This window comes from Schistocerca americana, chromosome 5 (genome assembly GCF_021461395.2).
Source record: "Schistocerca americana isolate TAMUIC-IGC-003095 chromosome 5, iqSchAmer2.1, whole genome shotgun sequence".
NCBI lineage: Eukaryota > Metazoa > Arthropoda > Insecta > Orthoptera > Acrididae > Schistocerca > Schistocerca americana.
Window position 1 is genome coordinate 239,193,327 of NC_060123.1, and position 25,248 is coordinate 239,218,574.

Sequence of the window (25,248 nt, forward strand, 5' to 3'; positions counted from 1 at the left end):
GATTGACTTGCTCATTGAGTTTCATTCCCTCTTCCAGAGTTCAGTTCTCAGCTTTGCTGTTGAGCCACCATCAACTCATATGATTTATGTTTGTGCCAACAATGACAGTCTGTGCTCTTGTCACACCTTGTGCAGATAAAATGATGGAAATGATAAACAGAAGTGAGGGAAGACAATAACTCACCTGTAGCTGATTGTGGTATGATGCGTATACATATGCATCAGCACGGAAATTTGATTAACTTTCAAACTACCACTATTTGTCGTTAGTATTTATTCTGAAAAACACAATCACACACATACCTAAATGCACCCGTCTGCAGTCATGGTGACACAAAGTGTCAAATACGAGTAGTAGTATAAAAGCTTGTTAAGACCCTGTGCTGTTATATGTATCTGTGTGCCACATACCAAGCATGATGATGATGATGATGATGATGATGATGAGGTCCCATACTCTGAGGAGCGTAGGGGACAATGCGGGAGACCCACACTGTCGTACTAGGCAAGGTCCTAGCCAAGGTGGCTTCCCATTGCCTTCCTCCGACTGTAATGGGGATGAATGATGATGATGAAGATGACACAACAACACCCAGTCATCTTGAGGCAGGAAAAATCCCTGACCCCACCAGGAATCGAACCTGGGACTGTTGATTCAATTCTCTTCCTTTTTTTAATTTTTTGACATTTTTGCAACCAAATAGTTCAAAGTGATTTTTGTGTGTGTTATTTTCAAAATCATTCGATATTCTATTTCCAGACTCTGATATCTAATTGCTATAATGACTCAAATTCTTGTGACTATGTATTTCATGTATATAACAAAACCAGTTTTCCTGTTACTTTTGAAACTGTATTGTTATTATAGTCTAAATATTTTAACTGTTGTCAAGTTTTGTTTGAATTGTGAGAGAACATCATGGAAATGTTGGATTTGGCAGACTTGTGAAGATAGACGCAAAATATCACACAAAATCCTACACAACAAATATCGAGTGAGGAATATAGAGGTATTTTTCAGTCCCCTACATATTCTTCCCATAAGGACCTTGAAGACAAGATTAGACTAATTACAGCATGCACAGGGACAGTGCAGCAGGTATTCTTTCCACACTCCATTCACGAGTGGTATGTGAAAAAACCATTGCATCTGGTGGTCAGTGTGGAACAACACTTAGTACCCTCTCTTATACACTTCCCAGTGGTTTCCAGAGTATGGATGTAGGTGTAGATATATGCATTTGTAATTGTGTTTGATCCAGAAATCTTTTTCCTTGTGTCAGTAATGATACTTCTGCTTTTGTCCTCTCTGGCTTTGAGTTTTTATCCAATACAGAAAGTATAATTTCCATTCATATAACTGTAGGCCAGAACATCAGTGGGAAGCCTGAATAGAAATGTTGTAAGAGGTGTCACTCATCCTTGAGACCTGCAGATCATTTCGGCTTGTGACAGGTGAAAGCTGGCAACCTACCCAATGTCTTTTGTTGATGTGTTGAATATGAACAGAATAAAACAAAATTTAACTGCACTGAAAACTATGAGGAGACTTCAAAAAGTAAGCTACGCATGATTATGGCAGGTCAAGTAATTTTCACTGAATGCTGCACTACATTTCAAAGTGACACAGAAACATGACACTATTTTTCAACAGTCACAAGTCTTTGTAAACAATTGGCAGAATGTTCTGTTAGTCAATCTAATCTAATCTAATCTCATCTCATCTCGTTCAAGTCCTTGATAACAGAAATCCACTTGTTTGTTGCAGAGGCACTCGAGAACTGCTATGTGAATGTCCTCATTGTTGGATCTTATGTGATTAGTGCAAATCAGTTCTAGAAATAATTCAAAAGCCAAGATCGCTTAAATACTGCTCACTGGCTAACCGGTATGCTGGCCATTGTTAGTCGAGCAGTGGTCATGTACCAAATAACTTTATCCTGTGGCTGCGGTGTTACATATCTTATGAAATGAATGACCATGAGAGCAGTTGTTCTTTTATTTTTTGTGACAATTATTTTATGTCAGCTGGTCTGCTTCATGTATCATTATATCCAAATGGTCTATAAATGTTAATCTGCATTCAGATCTGATGATGGCACCTTTAGTGTGTTGAAACTGGTTATCCTGTAAACAGTATTTAAGCAATCTTGGCTTTTGAATTATTTCTACAACAGTGTGATCTCCCCACTATGCATTATGTGTTCACTGCAAATCAGTTCCTCAGTTGCCTGGTCTCTAATTTTTAGTGTCTATGGCCTTTCCTGATCAGCATAATGTACACCCTTGGTCAAATTGTTGGCACTTTTCCACTATGGTTGGACGCTGGTTTGCATTTGGTCTCTATAGTGCCAGAATGTCATGGTGACTCTGTGTCCAATTTAAGACATTTTGCCTACAAGAATTGTACTATTCCTTGTACATCAACTTTGGTGTATGCTTCCAGTTGCCACACCATTTCACCCCAACATTGTAGTTCACATGTTAACCACACCACGATGGAAATATGTTGGCAGGAAATCTGGAACCTGTGTTGTCTTCCCCCAATGCAGCATTCTTGTTGTACAATGGACTTAGTGTGGGACATGTGTAACTAACTGTTTGAAGTCCCCTAATAGCATAACAATGTGAAATAGAATAGTAGTGCTTATTGTGACTACTATGGAGCATTGAGATATGAAACTTTACAGAAAAGAGCCATGCCCCACTTCTGACCTTTTTCACTGTTTACCTTTGTTGTATCTAAGGCTTATAAAACAGTTTTGTGACTGTGATATCACTTTAATTTTACGAACAGCACAAGTCTTCTCATTTTCAGAGCAGAGGATAGAGCAAGCTAAAAAGAATCACAGACTTCAAGAATATAAAAAGAATTCCAGTCTAATACCTATACAGAGACTACCAATTCCGAATAAACCAGGTTCCTCGACCCAAAGGGAACAACAACCATTAGTTGAGTGGGAAACAGATGAAAGGTACTGTATCTTTTTAGTTTTTAATTTGATCATAGTATTATCTGTTCATGAGGAGATAAGTTTTCTTTCAAATGTTGATGCAGTGAAAGTATGAGGAGGAGTGAAAGCGGTTATGAGAAGAACTAGGGAAAACGTGGTGAATGGTTAGTGCAATGAATAAGAGGTAAGATGATAAATGAAAACACTTTGGAACTGATGGATCATAACAGAATACCCTTGTAGTGACTATGGGCTAACAGAATAAGGTGCAAATAGAATTATTACTGTGTCATAATGGCAAAAATGTAAACAATGAAGAAAAACTGCAGAATTTTGGAAATGAACTTCCTGAAAGTGAATATCTAGGGCTATAGCACGGCAGTCAACAAATTCTGAATTTTGCATCAGGTATCTTATTATAAGTCTCCTTATGGATGTCTTTGTGTGGGAAGCACATACTTTTAATCACCAGTCCTTTGATAAAAGGAAATTCAATCAGTTTCCAGCCATTGTTATTTGATTCCCAAGTAACTAAAGCCTAAATTTAATGAGAATAGGAGAATATGGTTTCCAGGCAACCAGTGTCATATCATAAATGCATAATACTGTGTACTCTGTTTGCACTACTAGAACAGCCAATGTCAGTATATTTAGCGACTTTGCAGGGGCTAGGACATGAAGAGTAATTTCTCAGTTGTGCTCATGAATATATTTTATGAGAAAAAATACTGTGTTAGTTAGTTGGAGGTTATTAGCCATAAGGTTCTTGAGCTGGTTGCACCCAAATGGAGAGTGATTCCCTCCAAATGTCAGAAAAAAACTGCAAAAATTTATATATCAAGGGATTGGGCTAATTTAATCAGATTAGTTTCTAGGCAACCACTGATAAATGCACTTGAACATGAGCACAGCATTTTTCTTAATTTCAGTGAACTTGTTTGTTGATGAAAAAACACTTTGGGAGAGTTAGTTCCTTGGCTAAAGATAAAATGGTTCCAATACATGTGTAATTCACCTGGGAATGTATACTATAAATTTTACCTTCAGTCCATAAGAGGAGTTCAGGATATTAAATCTACCAAAGAGGCAAATATCTCTTGAATTATAACTTGCAACCCATTCACATGACACCTAAACCGTTATCTGCAGAAAAGGTCAAAAACCTACAGCCATCAATGTCTTTTATACATCCACAGAATAGGGCATTTTACCAGCAGGAGACTGTGTGGGGTACTTATCAGATGAAAGCAATGATGGATAATGTTACAGTATGAAAATCGTATTTTATTTGAGTTTTTAGGAGTTGTTTCAGCTTTTGCTATTATGAACTGATACACACAGCAGTGATTCCATGTGGAGAAGATATTCAGATATTCAGATATTATAGGCAACATTATCAAATATTGTTTCTTTCTATACCAATATAAAGGGATAAGACTGAAATATAGAACATACTCTGTTTTTAATTACACAAGTACCTGGTTTTATTCTGTTACTTAAAACAGCAAAAATATGCATATTTCTTTATTAATAAAGGTAATAAAAATAATCAAATTCTAAAAGTTACTGGAACTAATTCAATACAAAGATGTCCAATGTCCCAAAATTATAGTTCAGAAAAGCACAAGAGAGCTTTTAGATAACACCAATAATAGCATTTATGATCATGTTTATTAGTGCAGATTAAAGTACTAATGTTTAATAAAGTGATTGGGCTTTATTGCAAAATGCAATCAAGATGGATTGCTTTATTAAAATTGAATTTAGATCACTGTTTTTCACTCACGTTATCAAAAATAACTTTTCTCTGAATTTCAATTCTTGACTTCCACAAACAAGATTTTTTTTGTGTTGGTTGTTCTTGAATTAAACCACATACATATTGAGTTTACTGCATTCTCACTTAAATTTATGTCTCGCTGATATGTGTATTCATACAGAATCACTAACTGAACATAATAGATATTTTGGTACTCTACTGTTCTGCTCACAGTACTGCATCCCACAACAAATAGTCAACACTAGTCTGGATGCAGTTAGTTTATACATTTTCAAGACATGCATGCAAGCCGATACTGGATCCTTCCATCCAGGAACACACAATGAAGTAGTTCAAGAACTGTGGATCTGGACAATAAATATTTTCAGGAGGTGCAGCACCTACTTGATTCTGCTAACAGTCATTATTAACACATGGAATATTGCTGAAGATTTAGAGCCTATCAGACAAGACTATTTAATATGAATCTGGGAAATATTCCAAAGTTAATGACCTATCAAAAAGTTCTGTGGATGGAGTCAAAGCCTGTGGAGAAGCAGCTGGGTGAGGTGGTAGTGGTGAAGCCTAGCAGAGTACTCCATGATGGCAGTGGAGGATTCCAGTGGTCTGCTGTGAACTGCTTTAGCTTCATTCTGTATCTTGGCAGTGGATGTTATAGTGGTGGTTGAGGCATGATTCTGACCTCAGAGTGGTTGGTGTTGACATGTCTGCTGACATAGGGGGTATGGGATTGTGCCGTCCCCACTTTTGAGCCAAATTTCCTTGTTGGTTGTGACGTTGAGCTGGGCTCTGCCTATGAAAGAGGGAGCAGTCTGTCCTGCTGTGGGCTATAGGGATGGCTCAGTAGATGGGTCATTGGATGATTCCTGTTTGTGGTGGCCATAGCTGCTCCTTGGAGGTCAGTGATGGTTATGCATACCCAGTGGTGTTGATGGCCAAAGCTGTTGAATAAATTAAGTACTGTTCGTGATTGGCGTCAATGGAATAATTCAACAGTGCCCTTACCAATGTTGTGGTAGGTGATTATAAAGGTGGTTAATAGTGTTGCACAGTCAGTCTCCTGATGGGCAGAGGCCATTTGTGTATGGTGACTCTATACTAGGTGTTCCACTGGACCATTAATATATGAATGGAATGATGATGATGATGGTGATGATGATTATGTTGGTTCGTGTGGTGCTCAACATCGTGGTTATCAGCGCCTGTACAAGTTCCATTCTTTCCATTTCCAGTCTCGCTACTACCCACATGACGATGAGGTGATAAGAACAACACAAACACCCAGTCCCCGGTAGGAGAAAATCCCTGAGCCAGCCAGGAATCCAACCTGGGACCCCGTGATCCAGTGGCAGCAATGCTAGCCACTCGACCATGAGCTGCATAATATTGCTTATAGTACATGGCAGATACTAGTAATGTCACTGAAGTTCTTCAATACTTGGTGTTGGACTTGGGAGAGATCTATTGTGAATTTGTTGACTAATACCTTAATGGTGACTTCCACTAAGATGTTAGACATCCAGATCACACATGAGAAATATGTCTTTGCATCTGCACTACCATTCACATGTGTTTCTGAAATGGTTCTGTAGAGATCACCTGAAAGCAATAGTACTGCCCTTTGGTTGTGGGTGGACTGACACTGCTGATGAGGTGTTTGCTGGGATGTACCACACACCTTACAATGTGCAGCCATCTCAGTTGTGTCCCTGTTCATGCTATGCCAATACACATAGTGGTGCACAAGCTGTTTGTCTCTAGTGTTGTCCCACAGTCTGTTATAAGGAGTGCTTGCATCTCAAGTAGATGGATGGCGAGCATGGCCCTCAGATTTTTTGGTCAAAATCCTATAGACCAGCTATTGCAGGTGTAGTCAAATACATGCTGTAGAAGGTGATCCTTGACTGTCATTTACTTGACATGCAATGCTGTTGGTTACAGGTCTTTGAGGTGTGTTGGAGGTTGATCCTCAGTGTGACAGCAGATGTGGTGAGGTGTTTTTGTCTGGCCCCAGTGATAGGATATTTGCATTGGCATGGTATGCCATGGATTAGAATGGATCCTCCCCCACCTCCCACCTAACCACTCCCTAATCGCCTGTAGGAATTTCTTACCTCCAACCTGGCCTCATCATCCTTCCCCAGGTTCCTTCCTAAGAACACCAACCTTTCCGCAGAAGAAAGGATAGCCATACACAACCTCAAAACAGATCCAGATTAATCATCCTACCACCAGACAAAGGTTAAAAGTTCTACCACTGTCGTTACGAATCACAGTTGTGTGGCTTTGTGTGACTCCTCCACCTATAAACTTTGCCAGTGTGATCTCATCCCAGAGGTTGTAATCTAGCCCTCCCCCACATCATTTTTTGATTTTCACTGTCTTCATAGTTAACTCTTTTAATAAACTTTGAGAGGAGTAAGTTCTACAATAAACATTTTACATATCACCTTTTCTAGTAGTTGGTTCCAGTTTTTCACTTCTAGGGGCTCATTCGTGAAGCTGAAATTTTTGACACTGTAGGTTCTCATGGTTCCAACTGACATAATAATTTCAAAGTAATCCTGTGCTGACTTTTCTTTGTTTTACTCAAAATTTTATTCTCTCACATTCTTCTATATCACATTGTCTTTACAGCTTCCACTTAAACAAAGCCACAAATTACATTGTTCTTCTAAAAAAAAAAAAAAAAAAAAAAAAAAAAAAAAAAAAAAAAAAAAAAAAAAAAAAAAAAAACAACATCTGATCACATCAGAGGCATGCTCACTACCACTTCACTCTGCGGTACTAACAATATTCCAAAGAATTTACAAATTCTCGTGACAAATGAATTCCTATGAATTTCTATTTTTATTTTATGAATAAATCCAGAAATAAATTTAATAAATTGCACTAAATTGCAAAATTAATAATAGAGATTTTAAATGTGCCAAATATTTTGTAACTTTAAACGTTTCTAAATGAAAAGTCATTTTAACTGTATATTCGGAGCTAGTAGATATCGATTGTAACAAAGAAAATAAAGTAATTCCTTTTTATGGATTTTAGCCATAAAATAATACATAGTGTACAAAATCATTTGAAGTTCTTTTAGAAAAACAGCTGAGATAATATTAACCTACTCAAAATCTGAAAAATATTTTTGGTATTGATTACTTCTGTTGAAGAAAGGTAATGCTAGAGGAGGGTATCCCTTTACAAAGTCAACATAACCTCCAATCCCTAGGTAAACCCTTAGGCCCTTCCCAGAACCTCTCACCTGAGTCCATGTCCTCACCTCTGACACCCCACACACCTACCTTCTGCACGCTCCCAAAGTTCCACAAACCAAACAATTCTGGATGCACTATCGTAGCTGGCTATTGTGCCCCCCACTGAAAGAATTTTGGCCCTCATTGATCAACCACGTCCAATTAATTGCCCAAAATCTAGCCTCTCACATTGAAGATACGAGCCACTTCCTTCACCAACTCTCCACAATCCCCATCCCTTTAACTCCTGGATCATTGCTCATCACTGCTTAGGCTTTGACATCCCTCACACCTCTGGTCTGGCCGCAATTGAACACTACCTCTCCCAGTGTCCATCAGATTCTAAATCCACTACGTCATTCCTCATACACTCTACTAACTTTATCCTAACACACAACTAATTCTCTTTTGAAGGGCAGCTATACAAAAAAATCTGTGGCACTGCCATGGGCATCAGCATGGCACCCTCAATGGCCTCTACATGGGCCATGTAGAGGAAGCCTTCCTAGTTTGCAGAAACCCCAAACCCCTGGTCTGGTTCAGGTTCATTGATGATATCTGTGTGGTCTGGACTCAGGTTCAAGACACACATATCCTCATTACTTCACAGCCTCAGCACTTCTCTCCCATTCACTTTACCTGGTCCTCCTCAACACAGTGTGCTACCTTCCTGGACATTGGCCTCCTCCTCCTCTCTGATGGCTGTCCTGTTAATAAGCTGGTACATTATTTCCCTATTCTTGGTCACACCTGTATGCCTTGTTGCAGGGTGTTTGTAGAGTGGGAAAAGACTACTGAAAAAGGAAAATGTTCTTTCACTGACTGAATACTGTAAAGTGCTGTAACAACATGGCATTGTCAAGGTACTAAATAAAGATTGAGAAGCAAACGATCTCAAGTCCAGTGAACTAAAAGTCTTGTGATCTAAGACGCCTTTCAAAATAACTGCTCAGTAAGTGATGAGTTATGAAAAGTGTGTGAAGAAGGTAGTGGTGTAAGTATCAGCCATTTATAATGTGGAATTGTTGTAGAGGTTGAGGTATGGAAATCCAGAAACTACAGCCACAGAGTGAGGAAAGTAGCCACCTTGGAACAGAAGAACATAATCAGCAAGGAAAAGAAAAATGATGTCTTAAAACTTATGAAGCATTTTTAGCAAAAGAAGGGGAAGGGTTTTATGATGTTGTTTAAATTGCAGTATTGTGTAGGCAGTATTTTGTGTTGTATTTCTCTAATATTTGTTGCTATTTTGCACTTCTGCTTAGCAAGCATTTATGGAAAAATATGGTATTACAATGTTATTTTGTAGTACATTACTGTATTGCTATGCCATGTGAACAGTAAAGTAGTTTTCTGTGTAATTAATCTTAAAGATAAATAAGAAACAGAAAAAAATCAGGACTGTATACATTAACAAAACTTTTACTTCCATCTTTGCGTTTATCAATGTTTAAACAGATGCACCACAATTTTGAATTTTATTTTGTAATAAACTGTGCTTAATTTCCTCCACTATTCCACTTTCCATGAATCTTATATAAGTGTCTCTCCCGTAGCTTAAATCTTGGGTATGCTCTTGATGATTGCATTGAAAAATTTATTCTACTTTTTACATTGTGTCTGCAATTCCAGCCATTTCTCACGCCCATAACTTCCACAACCTCTCAAACGTAGATTGTATAGATAAACATAGATTGTATAGATAAACTTAGATTGTGTAGATAAACTTAGATTGTGTAGATAAACTTAGATTGTGTAGATGGTAGGTTGTGCCACAATGGGTTTCCTATGTGTTATAACCTTTAATCACCAATAATTGCATGGATATTCAAACACACTCACTTAGAAACAATAGCTCATTACATGATAACACCTCAGTATCTCTTCTTCGACTGCCATGCCGTGACATGCGGCTGGCGCCGTTCGTAGCTAGGTGGCGCTCCCGCGCTCAGCCGAGTTGCGGAGCGCCTCTATCGCCGTTTGCGCGTTCTGTCGTGGCGGCACTGTTTAATGTCGTGGCACTGTCACAACACTTTTCCCCCCTTGAAAAAAAAAAACACTCACTTCCTTGGAGACATGGACAGTGCAGAGACATCCATGGCCTCTTGTGAGGCCCCGAGAAGATCCCACGGAGAGACATGAGAGTATGGTCAAAAATGTCAAGGACGGAAGCTCGTGCGTGAAACGTGCCTCCTGGATGAGATGATGGGTGAAAACTCTGGAGCAGCATCCATAGGTGTCGTGGACCTGGGGGTGTGCTCCAGCGAGATGGGTCCCGGAGAAGGTGGCGTCGTGACTGGGGCCGGTTCCAGCGTACTTGGAAGCGGTAGCGACGTCGGCTGCATCAACACATACGGTAGATCGGCAGCAGTGACAAGACTGGCTTCTCGGGCTGGTGGAGGTGAAGGAAGGGGCGGTGGCACCAGCGTGGCCACCACTCGTGGGCGCATCTGGTCATAATGGCGAACAACCATGCTGTCGTCCATACGTATTTCACAAAGCCGGCGGCCGCAAAGAGCCTTGACCACCCCTGGAATCCATTTAGGGCGAGATCCATACCCTCATGCCCACACGTCGGCGCCCACCGAGTATTTTCCTGCACTAAGGGACACAGAACAAGGCCTGACAGGGTGAAGCAGGTACAGTAGAGTGCGCGGTTGGCGGCCATGCAAGAGTTCAGCAGGTCTGCAATCACCCAGAGGCGTGAAGCGGTAAGAACTCAGAGGAGGAGGAGGAGGAGGAGGAGGAGGAGATTAGTGTTTAACGTCCTGGCGACAACGAGGTCATTAGAGACGGAGTGCAAGCTCGGGTGAGGGAAGGATGGGGAAGGAAATCGGCCGTGCCCTTTCAAAGGAACCATCCCGGCATTTGCCTGAAGCGAGTTAGGGAAATCATGAAAACCTAAATCAGGATGGCCGGAGACGGGATTGAACCGTCGTCCTCCCGAATGCGAGTCCAGTGTGCTAACCACTGCGCCACCTCGCTCGGTGGTAAGAACTCAGAAATTGCAGCAGAGCGTCATCTGTGGAAAAATCACTAAGGAATTTTTTCATCTGGCTTTTGAAAGTGCGGACAAGGCACTCGACCTCCCCATTCAATTGCGGATGAAAGGGCGGTGCTGTAACTTGATGAATCCCTTGTCCAGTACAAAAATCACGGAAGGCCTGCGAAGAGAACTGAGGGCCATTGTCCGTGACGATCGTGGATGGAAGACCTTCTAGTGCAAAGATTTTGGACAAAGCCAGCGTCGTCGCCGCAGTGGTGGGCAACGGACATCGAACAACAAATGGAAACTTCGAGAAGGCATCAATCAACAGTAGCCAATAAGTACCGAGGAAGGGGCTGGCAAAGTCAGCGTGCACCCGTTCCCATGGCTGTGCCGTATCAGGCCACGGAGAGGGCATTGTATGAGGTGCAGCCAGTTGTTGAGCACACTGACCACATGCAGCAACCATGTGGGCGATGTCCGAATCAATACCGGGCCAATAAACGTGCCTGTGGGCCAGGGACTTAGTCCGAGAAATACCCCAATGGCCTTCATGCAACAGTTTGAGAACATCTTTGCGAAGAGAGGCTGGCACCACGACCCTTGGAGATGCGCCATCCGTGGCCAGAAGAACAACACCATCACGAACAGACAGACAAAGGCGCAAGGCATGGTAGTTGCGAAGGGGATCCGATGCCCGGCCCTTGGTCCTATCCGGCCAACCCCGTTGAACAAAACCGATCACCTGATGCAGGACCAGGTCCCGCGCAGTAGCCGACGCGACCTGCGAACCTGTAAGTGGAAAACCCTCGACCGCATGACGATCTTCCTTATCAGTGTGGAAACAGAGTAGTTCATCACGATTGAAACCCGGGTCGGGGCCCATTGGCAATCGCGACAATGCGTCAGCGTTGGCGTGCTGGGCCGTGGGGCGATAGTGAACCTCGTAGTGAAAACGAGACAAGTATAAGGCCCAACGTTGCAGGTGGTGAGCTGCCTTATCTGGAAGCGACACCGATGGGCTGAACAGAGAGACCAGCGGCTTGTGGTTGGTGATGAGGTGAAACTTAGAACCATACAAAAAAACGCTGAACTTTTTAGAGCACAAATGATGGCGAGCGTCTCCTTTTCGATTTGAGAGTAATGCCGTTGCGCATCATTGAGGGTCTTGGAAGCATAGGCGATGGGTCGTTCCGACCCATCCTCATACCGATGGGCGAGAACAGACCCTAGGCCATACTGTGACGCGTCAGTCGCCAGAACCAAGTGCAGACCCGGACGGAATGTGGCAAGACAAGGCACCGACTGCAAATGAGCCTTCAGCCAGCAAAAGCCTGCTCACACTTGTCGGACCAACAGAAAGGGACGTTTTTGCGTAACAGCTCATGCAGAGGATGAGCTACCGCTGCCGCGGATGGAATGAATTTGTGATAATAAGCAATCTTGCCTTGAAACGCCTGAAGTTCTTTGACCGTAGATGGCCAGGGTAGAGCGTTAATGGCTGCAACGTGCTGACATAGAGGACGTATACCCTCACGGGACAAGTGGAAACCAAGATACACAATGGAGGGTTGGAAGAACTGTGACTTGTCCAGATTGCACCTCAACCCAGCCGAATGCAAATCCCGAAACAGTGAACGCAAATTGTGAAGGAACTCCTCAGTGGAGGCCCCCGTGACAACAATGTCATCCAGATAGTTTATGCAGCCGGGAACGGAAGCCGTGAGCTGTTCCAAAAACCACCGAAAAATGGCCGGCGTGCTAGCGACGCCAAATGGTAACCGCTGGTACTGATACAACCCACAATGAGTGTTGATGACGAGAAATTCCTTGGAAGAAGCATCCAAAGGCAACTGATGGTACGTCTCCGATAAGTCAAGTTTGGAAAAGAACTGGCCCCCAGTGAGCTTGGTAAATAACTCCTTAGGACGGGGAAGAGGATAAGTGTCAATGAGGCTCTGAGCGTTGACAGTGGCTTTAAAATCATCACACAATCGCAGACTCCCATTTGGTTTAGAAACCACCACGATTGGCGATGCCCATTTGGTGGAGGTAACAGGAAGGAGAATCCCTGAAGCTGTTAACCTGTCTATTTCAGCCTTGACAGGTGCACGCAACGCCACCGGAATAGGGCATGCCCGGAAAAAACTTAGGGCGAGCTGTAGGTTTAAGAGTAATGTGGGCTTCAAAATCCTTGGCACGACCCTGACCAGCAGAGAACACGGACGAAAATTCAGAACACAATCCATCCAGCTGTTGATACGGAATATCCTCAGATATGAGGTGCACATCATCATCAATGGAGAACACGAACAACTGGAAAGCATCATAACCGAACAGGTTTTCAGTGCCCGCATGATCCACCACATAAAACGTGAGGGGCCTAACAACAGACTTGTAGGCAGTGGAAGCATCAAACTGGCCAATGATAGGAATTTTCTGTTTATTATAAGTTCTCAGATTTCGCGTAACTGGAGACAAGGGAGGGGAGCCCAACTCCAAATGCGTGCGAGAATTAATGAGAGTTACTGGAGAGCCAGTGTCCACTTGCATGCGAGTGTCTTTATCCAGAACACAAACAGTAACAAACAACTTATTTGTTTGAGAAAGCACACAGTTAACATCCATGTCCGATGCCTCGTCCTCGTCGACAGGAACTTTAGGGGACTGACACACAGAAGCAATGTGGCCTTTTTTCCTACATGAATTACATGTGGCCCAACATTTTGGACACGCGGCCCTGTCATGCTGTACAAAACAACGTGGACAAGAAGGAAGTGCGGAACGAACCTGCTTCTGCGGTTGCTGTTTTCGCTGCAAGCGTTGCGGCCCAACGCGAGTGAACCGCCGCCACATCTTCGTTCTCCTGTTTTGAAACAGGCAAATTGTCTGTGTCGAAAGTTGACTGTACAGCGCCTACATCACACCACACGTCTATTTGCGCGCCAGCAGTGTGAGACACTTCAAAGGAATGAGTGATGCTTAGAACTTCCGACAACGATGGGTTTGGCAGTTGTAGGGCATGTTGCCGAACTTCTTTATCAGGAGCAAGTCGTAGAATAGCATCCCTAACCATTGAATCAGCATAAGACTCATGATGAGTGTCCGTGACAAACTGGCATTTCCTACTCAGACCGTGTAGTTCCGCCACCCAAGCCCAGTAAGATTGATGGGGCTGTTTACAACACCGGTAGAACGCCACGTGGGCGGCAATGCAAGAAGTGTTGCCACAAACGCTTCTCATAATCCTCCCAATCTTCAGCGGCCTCGTCGTGAGGGAATGGAGGTAGAGAAGAGGAAGACAGACAGCGTCGACAACGCCTGAATAGCAGCCGTCAGCTGTGTTTGTTGTTCAATGAGCACTTGCATAAGCTGTTCCATGTCTGCCCCATCACGAACACACAAATCCTCAACACAGTGAAAATATCTGACCTTGTCGCCAAAAAGTGCTATGACCTTTAATCACCAATAATTGTGTGGATATTCAAACATACTCACTTAGAAACAATAGCTCGTTACATGATAACAACTCTGTATATCTTCTTCGACTGCCGTGCCGTGACATGCGGCCGGCGCTGTGTGTAGCTAGGTGGCACTCCCGCGCTCAGCCGAGTTGCGGAGCGCCTCTATCGCCGTTTGCGCGTACTGTCGTGGCGGCACTGTTAAATGTCGTGGCACTGTCACAACACTATGATTAACTGGTATATAAAGATAATTAACAATGGGAGGATTAGGTTGAACGACTAGAGTATCCATTTTCCTGGCTTGTGTGCTGAGACCAGGTAACTGCCACTTGACAGTTGAGAAGTCCCCTCATGTTGTGTGAAACATACATCACCATCTCTTTCATTGTCACCAAAATTCCATCATGTTGCTTACTGGGAGCAGACACAGATGCTGTCTTGTTTCTGATAGTGCAACATCTGTATAATCTGATGAATCCCACAGTTTGCTCTCTGCCTTCATCATCTGCAAGTGATTATTAGCATATTCTTAAATGTTAATGTGAATGGTGTGTGAACAATGTGAAGGCACCATTAGTTGTTTCATTTTTTCCTGCTTATCACATCTCCAGGTCTTGCCATTCTCTGGAAATTGTGTTACCTCCTGCTGAGATCCATAAACTCATGAGGTTGTTAGAACCGATAATATAACACAATAGCACCAACTTCCTCAATTTCTTAGATTCTGTGAGTAATGTCAAGACTATCCATCAGCTGCACTAATTGAAAAAGAAATTCAGAGAACCTAGAATCCTATTCTCTGCCTTCAAAATCTTGTGTAGGAGATCTTGCGGGATGTAAATGATGGCTATTTACAATGTACCACAGTGGTGATGAACAGTTCGATACAGGACACTTGCGATTTTTAAAGCCGAAAACCACCTCAAATTGGCCAACAAAAGTTATTTAAACTACAGCACATGCTCACCACACAAATTAGGTAGTTAATTAGTTAGTTTCATGTTCCATAAATCCTTTGAATGATTATTTATATCAAAATGATGGGCAGTGGGACAGTCTACAGGATGTGTATACATTATTAGTGTCAACATTAATGAATGCATTATTATTTTTAGTCATGTGGAAGATTGTCAGTATCCGTTTGCTCTCTAATGCTGCTGTCTTAGTTGGCTTTTTCATTGGCATAAATTTAAAACTTTCCCATGAGAGTAAAAAAGAAAAAAGACTTTTGTAAACATTATGCAGAAACTAATTTTGTTTACAATATCATCTAAATTTAATCCTCTCAAGCACAGCAGTTTTGTAGTAAGAAGGCCAGATAAATAAAATGATTTAATTCCAAATTTTAGTTTTAAAATGTACAATATCTTTAGGAAAAATTTACACAAAATCAATTTACATTTTTACGTTCAATAGCAAAGGGTTTTTAAAATTCAAGGATGATATTAGCCAGAATCTCATTCAGCATGCATGCGCTGTATCTTAGGTGGCTTTTGTAGACCAATTTGGTCTTTTTTCCAGCTTGACAGTCACACGTATTGTGTAATAATTTGTTCATCTCGACTTCCACTACAGCACTGTTACACATTTTAAACAGTTACCATTTACACCCTGATTACAGTACGTCAGATTTTAGCTAATTGTGTTTTGTGTGTGGATAATATGGAAAGTTCTCAGATTATTAGAGCCTTGACCTCTACTTTAGCTGATCATTGGATGAACTGAGAACGAACACTGAACCCCTCTGTATCTGAGCTACAAGCTTCTCTTTATTTTGTTAGGAAGCATTTGTCCCAATTTGTTAGCACCTAGAGCTGCTAATGTTGGTTTGTTTTTAACAGTAAAATTCCCAACAAGAAAATGGCACAGCACAGTAGTAATAAGAGATGCCTAAATCCAACTGTTATTTCATGAAACAGGTGCGAGTGCCATACGAAATGGTTCATTAGACCATAGTGGTCAAATGGCAGCAATAAAGCAGTCAAAACAGCTGGTTTCTGCTAAGAAGGAAGATGAATAGTTTCACAGAATCATATATATTGACTCATTTACAGTGTTATACAGAGAATATACTGGATGAGCAATGGGAAGAAGTTCACCAGTGGCACATTAGATATTATTACAATAAGATGAGTCCAGTTTCCCTTGACAAATTGGGGAAAGTACAGTGGAAGATGAGAGGAAAGGTGGCTAACATCTGGGATCAAAGTACCTTGTGTCAGGAGGAAGAGTGTTGTTTAATAGAAAGGACTAGATTTAATCATACATTGAATCTGTATGAAAATCAGTGTTGCACAGTTCTTCATCCTGTCATCAAAAAGGAAAAGTTATGCACTTAGCATAAAAAAATCAAACATTAAAATAAGAAAATGAAGGAAATTTAGAGCATTGTTAGACACAAAATGAACCTAGCAGCGCGATAATTGCAGTCTTGGGTATATCTTCCAGTGCCACAGGCACTTTAACAGTCAATTACACTGGAGATTGATGCGTCCGGTAACAGGTGGGTGAAGTTGTTGAGGTTCAGCACTGGGTAATTGTCTATTATGGTCCTCATGTTTAAATGCCTGTAGTACTCACACATGTGAAATTTGCCGTCATGTTTGGTAGCGAGATAAATAGGCAACAACCAATTACTGTCCAATGTCTGTAGTATACCTGCAGCAAACAGATAATTAATTTTCTGTTGTGCCAGACATAATTTAATAGAACTGATGTGTTTGTCTTTATGCTGGATAGGAGGGCCGTCAGTAGTAAGTATCTTATGCATTGTCTCGTCAGTGACGGAGAATACTGAATGCTGCACATGAGGGGTTCCTTGTTTACAAACGTGTCCGTGGTGTGGAGAGTATGCCCATGGGTTGAAGTATGACGATTGAAATGAGTAGGACAAAGGAATTATGTTTCTACAGTGGATAAACATTTACAAAAAGAAAAAAATAGGGTATAGAATGTCACTGACAATACACTTTTTACTTTCATGCCTAGGTCCTGCAAAACTTGGATCCTTTTACTGGAAAACAGGGTACACCCTTCTAACAAGGCATTCTTACCATAAAACATTGTTATCAGTGATGAAAGATTACTGTTGATTTTTCTTTAGAGAGATGGATGAGACATCTTACAAAAGAAAAGCATCCTCATCCCATATCTCAACATAAATTGACATTGAACTCTGTAATGAAATAACATTTTTAATTATGTTTACTGTTTTGATGGTCTATATGACGTTTCATATAATAAGATGACTGTTTCGATGTTTTAAGTTAAAATAATTTTAGGATTAAGTGTATCTGTTTTGGTTTTATCAGTGTTCACCACATATTTTGTATCTCATAAATGAAACATTATTAAGAAAATATAGTTGCGCCTCTAAATTTAGCATCCCAAAAATAGGAAAATTCGCCAATTTAAAAAGCGGATGAAAAAGTTATGATTTGCTGATCAGTGTTATGATTGCTATGTCTAGACTCGTTTCATTTTGTTATCTCATAAATCAAGATATTTGTATGCTGAAAGAAAAGCAGTCTCTTTGAAAAAAGACACTACTCTTGTTTCCTCACTACTCAGCTGCTTCATATTGAGCACGTGGCATCGATATAAACATCGAGTTGCAAATGAGGATTCTCTCTCGCTCATGAGTTCTTTGGATGAAAAGTCTGAGATGATACCAACTGTTTATGTGACTTGTTGTATATACACATGTAGATGCTTGTACTTAAATATACATCTGTAATGAAATATAAAGTGGAAGTGTTTGATTTTGTGACAGTAACACAGCCCATTCCCACAATGGTGATCCCATTATGAATATTGAGTACGTTCTGTGTCTCCTGCACTAGTTCATTGTGCTACAAGTGGTTGTACACTGCCATAACTTCTCTGCGCAATGCTTTCCTCGTGGGCTTAGCAGCTCAAACCAACTTTCCCGACGTATTTGTACATCTCCCGTGACTGGATTTTCTCCTGCTGACTACAATCCACATGTTACACCCACGGCACACGAGATGTTTGTCTTGCCACATCAGCTGTTTGCTACACCTCTGGCCAGAACAATGGGCAATACAATTTGTATCACTAGATTGTATTTGTCACAATGTGCAGTTCAACTCAGATGATATTCAGAACAGTCTTTTTTGCAATCATAATCTGAAATGACAGGTTAGGTTGCCCCCGCAGCTGAACATTCATTCACAGCGTGGCCCCAAGACAGTTACTGTCATGCCATATCCAAGGCCAACATTACTGCAACGCGTAACATGTTTCAATCAGCTGTCCTCTGCACCTGTTATGTCACCCATGAATACTAGCCAAGGACACATCATCACTAATAGTGCACCACAGGCCTTTCCCAGGACTTCTTCGCAGGCCATTGACCATAAATGTGACAAAATAAAACACCTACAGTCATCCTTATGATTTTATTTTATTTTGTTACTACCAGTTTCAACACTTCAATGTGTCATCTTCAGGCTGTTGTTGATATATCCCACGAGTTGATGGTTGGAGTGCTGACATGTAAGTTTCAGATTATCTGCATATCCAGTAATGTTGGCAACTGATGTGATATATATAGGGATCATATCAACCCGTACCGCATCAACAACAGCCTGAAGATGACGCACTGAAGCGTTGAAACGGGTTGCAACAAAATAAAATCATAAGGATGGCTGTAGGTGTTTCATTTTGTCACAATAGTAAACGACCTTCGTCCCAGAGACCTCTTGCCAAAAGGATGGACATACAAAAAAAATTGGCCATAATAGTGCGAGTTCAGTTGCTGGGCCACCACCTGCTGCTAGTGTTGTGCAATCAATGGATGCATACCCTCACCCCCATCCTGCGATGCACATCACCACACAACAAACTTTTCCACAGCCTTGTGTTGTAGACTTTAATTCGTGTCGCACACATTCACAATCCATTCCCCCTCTACCACCCCTGCCTGCTCAGAGGGTTCCAGTTCCTTCCGTAAACCTTTTCACTGTTTCCACAGCACTGGCTGTGCCTGCCATGACGGCCTTCTGCATTTTCTCTGAAGTTGGACACTTCAACGTGACACCCCTGGCCAGTGTATCAGTTTCAGGTACCCCAGCTCCTGCTACCTTTCCACCTGTTCATTCCACAGAACCAACCATACCTGCTGCAATGGCCTTCCACGACACAACAGGTATGCTCAGTGATCACACACATGGCAGGTATGACAAATGTGTTTTTGGACCTATACCCCCCTCCACTGTTACGTCCGTTTTCTCTGCGGGACTACCCATGCCTGCCATGCCGGAGTGCCGTGCTACCATTTCCTGGCCAGAACGGGCTCACAAAGACAATTCACTGTTCCCAGAGATTCTTAATTCTCCTCCGTCTCCTCCCACTGGATGCCTACAAAAGTTACTGCCACTGTCAGAAGACAACCCTGCATCATGGTTCGCTTAGGTAGAGCACATTTTCAAGCTGCACCACATTTCCGATGACAACTCCAGGTTCCTATGTCGCATGACTCACCTTCATGACCACTCGGACCTGATATGTGTCCTGCTCCTCTCTCCGCCATATGCTCCAAAGTACAACTTCACCAAGAAGAGGATAATTGAGAGTCTCACCTGTTTCCCCCAGGAGCTCATCCTAAAAATTTTATATGAAGATCACCTCGGGGCTGGACACTGTCACAACTCTGGTGCCACTTATGGTTGCTGGCCAACGAACAAACTATGACGGATATAATGTTCTGGGTGGTGTGGTCTGCTAAGCTACCCACCGATCTCCATATACACCTGCTACCACATTCCTTCAAGTCAGTCAGATCACGCTTACAGATTGCCCATCAGTTGCACTCTCTCCTGGGACAGTGCCAACTTCCATGTTCTCTGCCACAGGTTGGTATGCCTGCATCAGAGATTCACCTGGTTGCTGCAAGGGGCAGGGCCTGCTCCACTGCTCCATCCTCCATGGTGCCTAGCAGCCCGCCCTCACACTACCCACTCTTTGAACATTCGTGGATCACACACACACCGTACTTGCCAGTTACCTACCTAAAGCAATCGGCGATGACAAGCCGCCCCCTCCTGCTAACTCTCCACCTCTGCCACATCCAGCTCATCCATACTGCTGGTATCACAAGGTCTTCGGCAATGCAGCACAGAAGTGTAGATCACCTTGCCAGCATCCAAATGCCATCCGCAGGGCACAGTAGACACCAACTCTGTACATTCCCCCATTTTTCCCAAAAGCCGATTGCACGTAACAGACATTTCTTCGAAACTCAATTTTTTGGTCAACATGGACGCGATGTATCTGCAATCCCTACATTGATATCTCCACCTACGCCTTCTCCATCGACTTCCCTCCTGCGAGCAATCACTTTGACCATAAAAGCTTCTGGCTCAGTCAAAGTTAAAGTTCGCCTATCACAATTCTTGTGTTTACTCTGGGCTTTCTACATAGCCAACATAGACCAGCCGATCCTAGGGGCGGATTTCTTGTCACACCACAAACTTTCTGCAAACGTCATTCAGGGCACAGTGCTGCACCACCCTATGAACACACACATACAGTGCGCTCGCCTTTCACTTTCCTGCTCAAGTGTTCTCGCAGCAAATAGTTTGGTGCGCGAGTGTTCCACCCTCAGGGGTGACATTCTGAGGAGTGTGAACGTTTCACTGTCAGAGTATGAGTGTGCAATGAAAATCCATCAGGAGAATGATGCCACATTTCGCTCACCTCTAACGAGCTCACCTCTGCCAGCATTCAGCTGCAGAACCTGCAAGTTGTGACACCAGTAACATGACAAGTTTCTTCTACCGGCTCTGGCCTAGCCACTTCTCAGGTCAATCCTATGAAACGTTCTGCATGTGATGAAACGGTTTCTGCAGCAGGCATACCACCCACAATGTGCCTGTCCCTCCCTGTGTCATGTATACAGGCAGGGTGCCTGAATGCCAAACCTGCTCTCGCACAAGTGACACGCCCACCTCCTCCGCATGGACTGACATGCCACGTGTTGATAAACAATCCCCCTCTCCCACGTGCCAGCCACATGACTCAGCCAACAACTCTGTTTCTCACACTTACCCAACACCACTCACGGCTGCACCGGCTTCCACGTGCACTAGTGACAGTCAACGTTTGCCACACATCCTTGCTTGCCATTTGCTGCACTCACTACCGGTCTCCCGGCATTCTCACACATCACATGCGTTAGCCAAACATGTCACTTTCACACTGCCATGGGTCATATCAACCCATACCGCATCAACAACAGCCTGAAGATGATGCATTGAAGCGTTGAAACTGGTTGTAACAAAATAAAATCAAATCATAAAGACTTCTCTATGTTACCCAAAAAGCCATGAACAATCACTTTGAAAGAAGCCAAAGCGTGTAGCTCAACTTAGCGTCACCATTATTTTTTGACAATTCTATGGAAACTTGGCAGTGCAGTATTGCAGAAGCCATAGACAGCTGGCAAGCGCAGGGTATCAGCATGCTGATTACAGCAACAGGACTGTTTACACATTGTGAGACAGACCAGGCCTGGTACTACAAATCTGTCAGCACAATAGGAAGACCAGTGTCTTATAGAATAGGTCAATCAGTTTTTCCGCCAGCAGGTGGCAGAAATGTTGCCAGGAAAGTTACTAGAAGTGGCACATTGGTACAACAAATGAGCCGATATATTGTATAAATAGCTTTAACTTTTTAGCGAAGATATATATATATATATATATACAGCCCAGCAAACAGTATACAACAAGAGTGCTACACAGACAGTATTGCACCATAGGTCAGCCAACAGACACCATGAGTCCAGCCAGCTGCCATCACCACACCACCTGCTAGCACCAGGCTCTCCATCTGGAGTGTGATGCCTCTCCTCTGGTGGGCTGCTGCCAAGCTCACAACGCCATCAGCTCGACTCCTGTTTGGGGCCCATGGGCTCTGACCAGAGAAATACAGCCCATCTCCCTTCTATGAAGGGTTAGTAGAAGTGGGACTTCCCGTGAGAGGCTGGCAGCCTCTGGAACTGTTCTGGTCATTTTGGGTGCTGCTGATGCCATTCACATGCAGTGCAGCATGCCTAACTTGGATGTGTTCTGTGGGTGTCAGCATACGACCCACTGGCTGGCCACGAGCCATCATCACACCACATGCACTTGCAATACCACATGCTTAGAGGGGCATGACCACCACACTGCGGCATAGGAGGGTAGCTGCGAGGTTTATAATGAAATGATTCACTTATCAATGTTTTGCTAAGCTGCCAACAATCAACATCCTTGCTATGATCCACTGTTGCCACCCACTTCCGTGTGGAAGTGGCCCATCACACCTGGGTTGATTGCAGTTGGTGACAAACAGGGATTGATGAAGCCTACAATCGCCATCTGTGGATGGTGTAGGGATTGAGTTGTTTTGGGGAAGAGACCAAACAGCGAGGTCATCAGTCTCATTGCATTAGGGAAGGACAGGGAAGGAAGTCAGCCGTGCCCTTTCAAAGCAGCCCTCCTGGCATTTGCCTGGAGCAATTAAGGGAAATCACGGAAAACCTAAATTAGGATGGCCGGACATGGGATTGAACTGTCCTCCTCCTGAATGCGAGTTGAGTGTGCTAACCGCTGAGCCACCTCACTCAGTCATCTGCGGATGATGAAGATGACTTGTCTATGACAGAATTAGAGTTTCGAGGGACTGAGTGCAGTCTTTTTTTTCCCCTGCAGTTATCTTTTGCCAGGTGTGTGGTTGTATTGATAAGCATAGTATGTGGCAGTTAGTTGCAGACAGTGATCTGTGGGTGTGTGAATAAGAATGGTAATTTTGCAATATGTGTTACTGTGAGCTGTAGGTTCAGCTTATTATCTAGAAGTATATGAGAGTTTAACCACATGTATCGATTCAGGAGGGGGAGCTGAGTGCTATCAAAGAAGTATTCATTGTTGTCAGTTTGTAAGTAGTAGGTCTGAGCAGCCACTCAAGTGGAGTAGTCTAGTTTCAGTAAGAGGTATTATGATAATGTTATGATTAACTGTCCTCCTCATAATTTTATTATATTCTGCTGTGTAGTTATATTTATTAAACAGAGTTTGTTGAACACAACTTCATACACAATGGTAAGCAGACATGGGCTACTGAGTGGTGTGGCAACTGTTGTCGTAGGAAGGCTGGACAGAAGCAGAAATCGTTAGTGAATAAGTTAATGCAGTAAACAAATTTACTTAACTTGTATTTATCCAAGCACACAAAGGCTCATTACAAATAATGCAGCAAGAAACAAGAGTCCATCTCTGATCCAATAGCAACAAGGATGCGACTCTCTGAGCTAAAGCACGAATAATGATGATGTCAGAGCAGTGACAGGCGGTGTCTACGTAGCATCACGCAGTGAATGGACTGAGTGTCAGTGGGCTGTATGGCTGCCACTAGCCGTACTATTATGGCAGCAGTGAGTGCTCATGGTATGGAGCTGCTGGAGATGTGGCTCATTGGGTGTGCGCCGTTGCTGTCAGTGTCTGACAGAAGCTTACAACTCTGTTGCCAACTTATGATGTCCATGGGGTGGCACTGATATGTGATACCACAGAGTTTAAATGACACCAGAGAGCATTGTAGGAAATGTGTGTTAGTTTGTGCCACTAGGAATTGGCAGTGGTGTTGAGCAAGGAACTGTAGCTCAGTATGTAAGCATGTAAAATAATGAGAAGTTCTGGTATAGTAGTATGCTTAAGTGTCATTGTCGTTTGCTTTCCAGTGGTTGACAAAAGGGTAATCATGTTCTGGAGTTTTCCAATACCACAAGGAGCTATCAAGAAGGATGTGTTAAAAATTGTAGCGTCCGAAGTAAACACGATGCAAGGAGACAATGCAAAGTTGTCTAAGAGACTCGAAGCACACCAAGTTAGGGAGGAGGAAGTAGGTTTTTGCAATGCACTGGATTATGTGGAGGAGAGAGAGAGAAGACTCGATGACTCGTGGATTGTAAGTGGACTTCAGAAGGTGAAAAGAATAGGAAGATTTTGGAGGGGATGGAAAGAATGGAAAAGGAGATGGCAGAGAAGGAGAAAGAAAGGGAGAGGAACAGACTTGTGTCAAGTTTACTGGTTCACTCAAGGCATCCAACTACCATTGGTGTAGTTAAGCCTGTCAAACCTGTGAAGAGTAGGACAAAACTTGACAGCTGGTGAGACAATCTTTTAAATGGGGAAATTAAGATAGTTAATGGAGAGTGTACCAGTGTTGCAGAAATCCCTGAGAGTTTTTGCAATATGTGTACATTGTGGATGTTAAAAGGAGTAATGTAGAGGTATCAGTTCTAATATTGTGTGGAATTGTGGAGTCTGAGGCTTTAATGGCAGACAAAGTAAATGTGGGCTCCACCAAAGTAAATAATGGAGTAGATAGCAATTTAAATGCAGTAATATGTATGCCATTGGGTGATAGTTCATGTTGTTTAGAAACCATGGAGCCTGGGCCAGATGTACAGGGCAGTACGGTGTTACCACGTTTCACACACCCACCGCTCCATGTACCCAGAGAGGTGTGGCCATTACACTGCAAAATCAGGGGTGGCTGCATGGGTTGTAGTAAAGCAATTGACTTGTTAATGTTTTCTTAAGCTTCCACCAACCTGCAGCCACACCACTAGCCACTGTCACTGCCCTGTCCATCATCCACAGTTCGGCTTCAAGACATTCATTAGTTTAGCTTCAGAGGTCACACTGATCAGCAATTTCCAGATTTGTGGTCCAATAAATGCAACTTCTTTCAACTTGGTCTCAGTGGTTTCACAAAAAACTTTTTAAAAAAGATTGAACGCCAT

The 25,248-nt window shown here is 42.7% G+C and overlaps 1 protein-coding gene across 1 annotated transcript in view; it reads left to right on the forward strand.

Moving 5' to 3' along the window:
- The window catches only part of LOC124616054 (protein FAM219A), a 127,547-nt gene that overhangs the window by 80,101 nt on the left and 22,198 nt on the right, over window positions 1-25,248 (forward strand). The window contains exon 3 of the mRNA XM_047144287.1: window positions 2,819-2,975. Within this exon, the coding sequence (XP_047000243.1) occupies window positions 2,819-2,975 (157 nt within the window). The remainder of the gene's footprint in view (window positions 1-2,818; window positions 2,976-25,248) is intronic.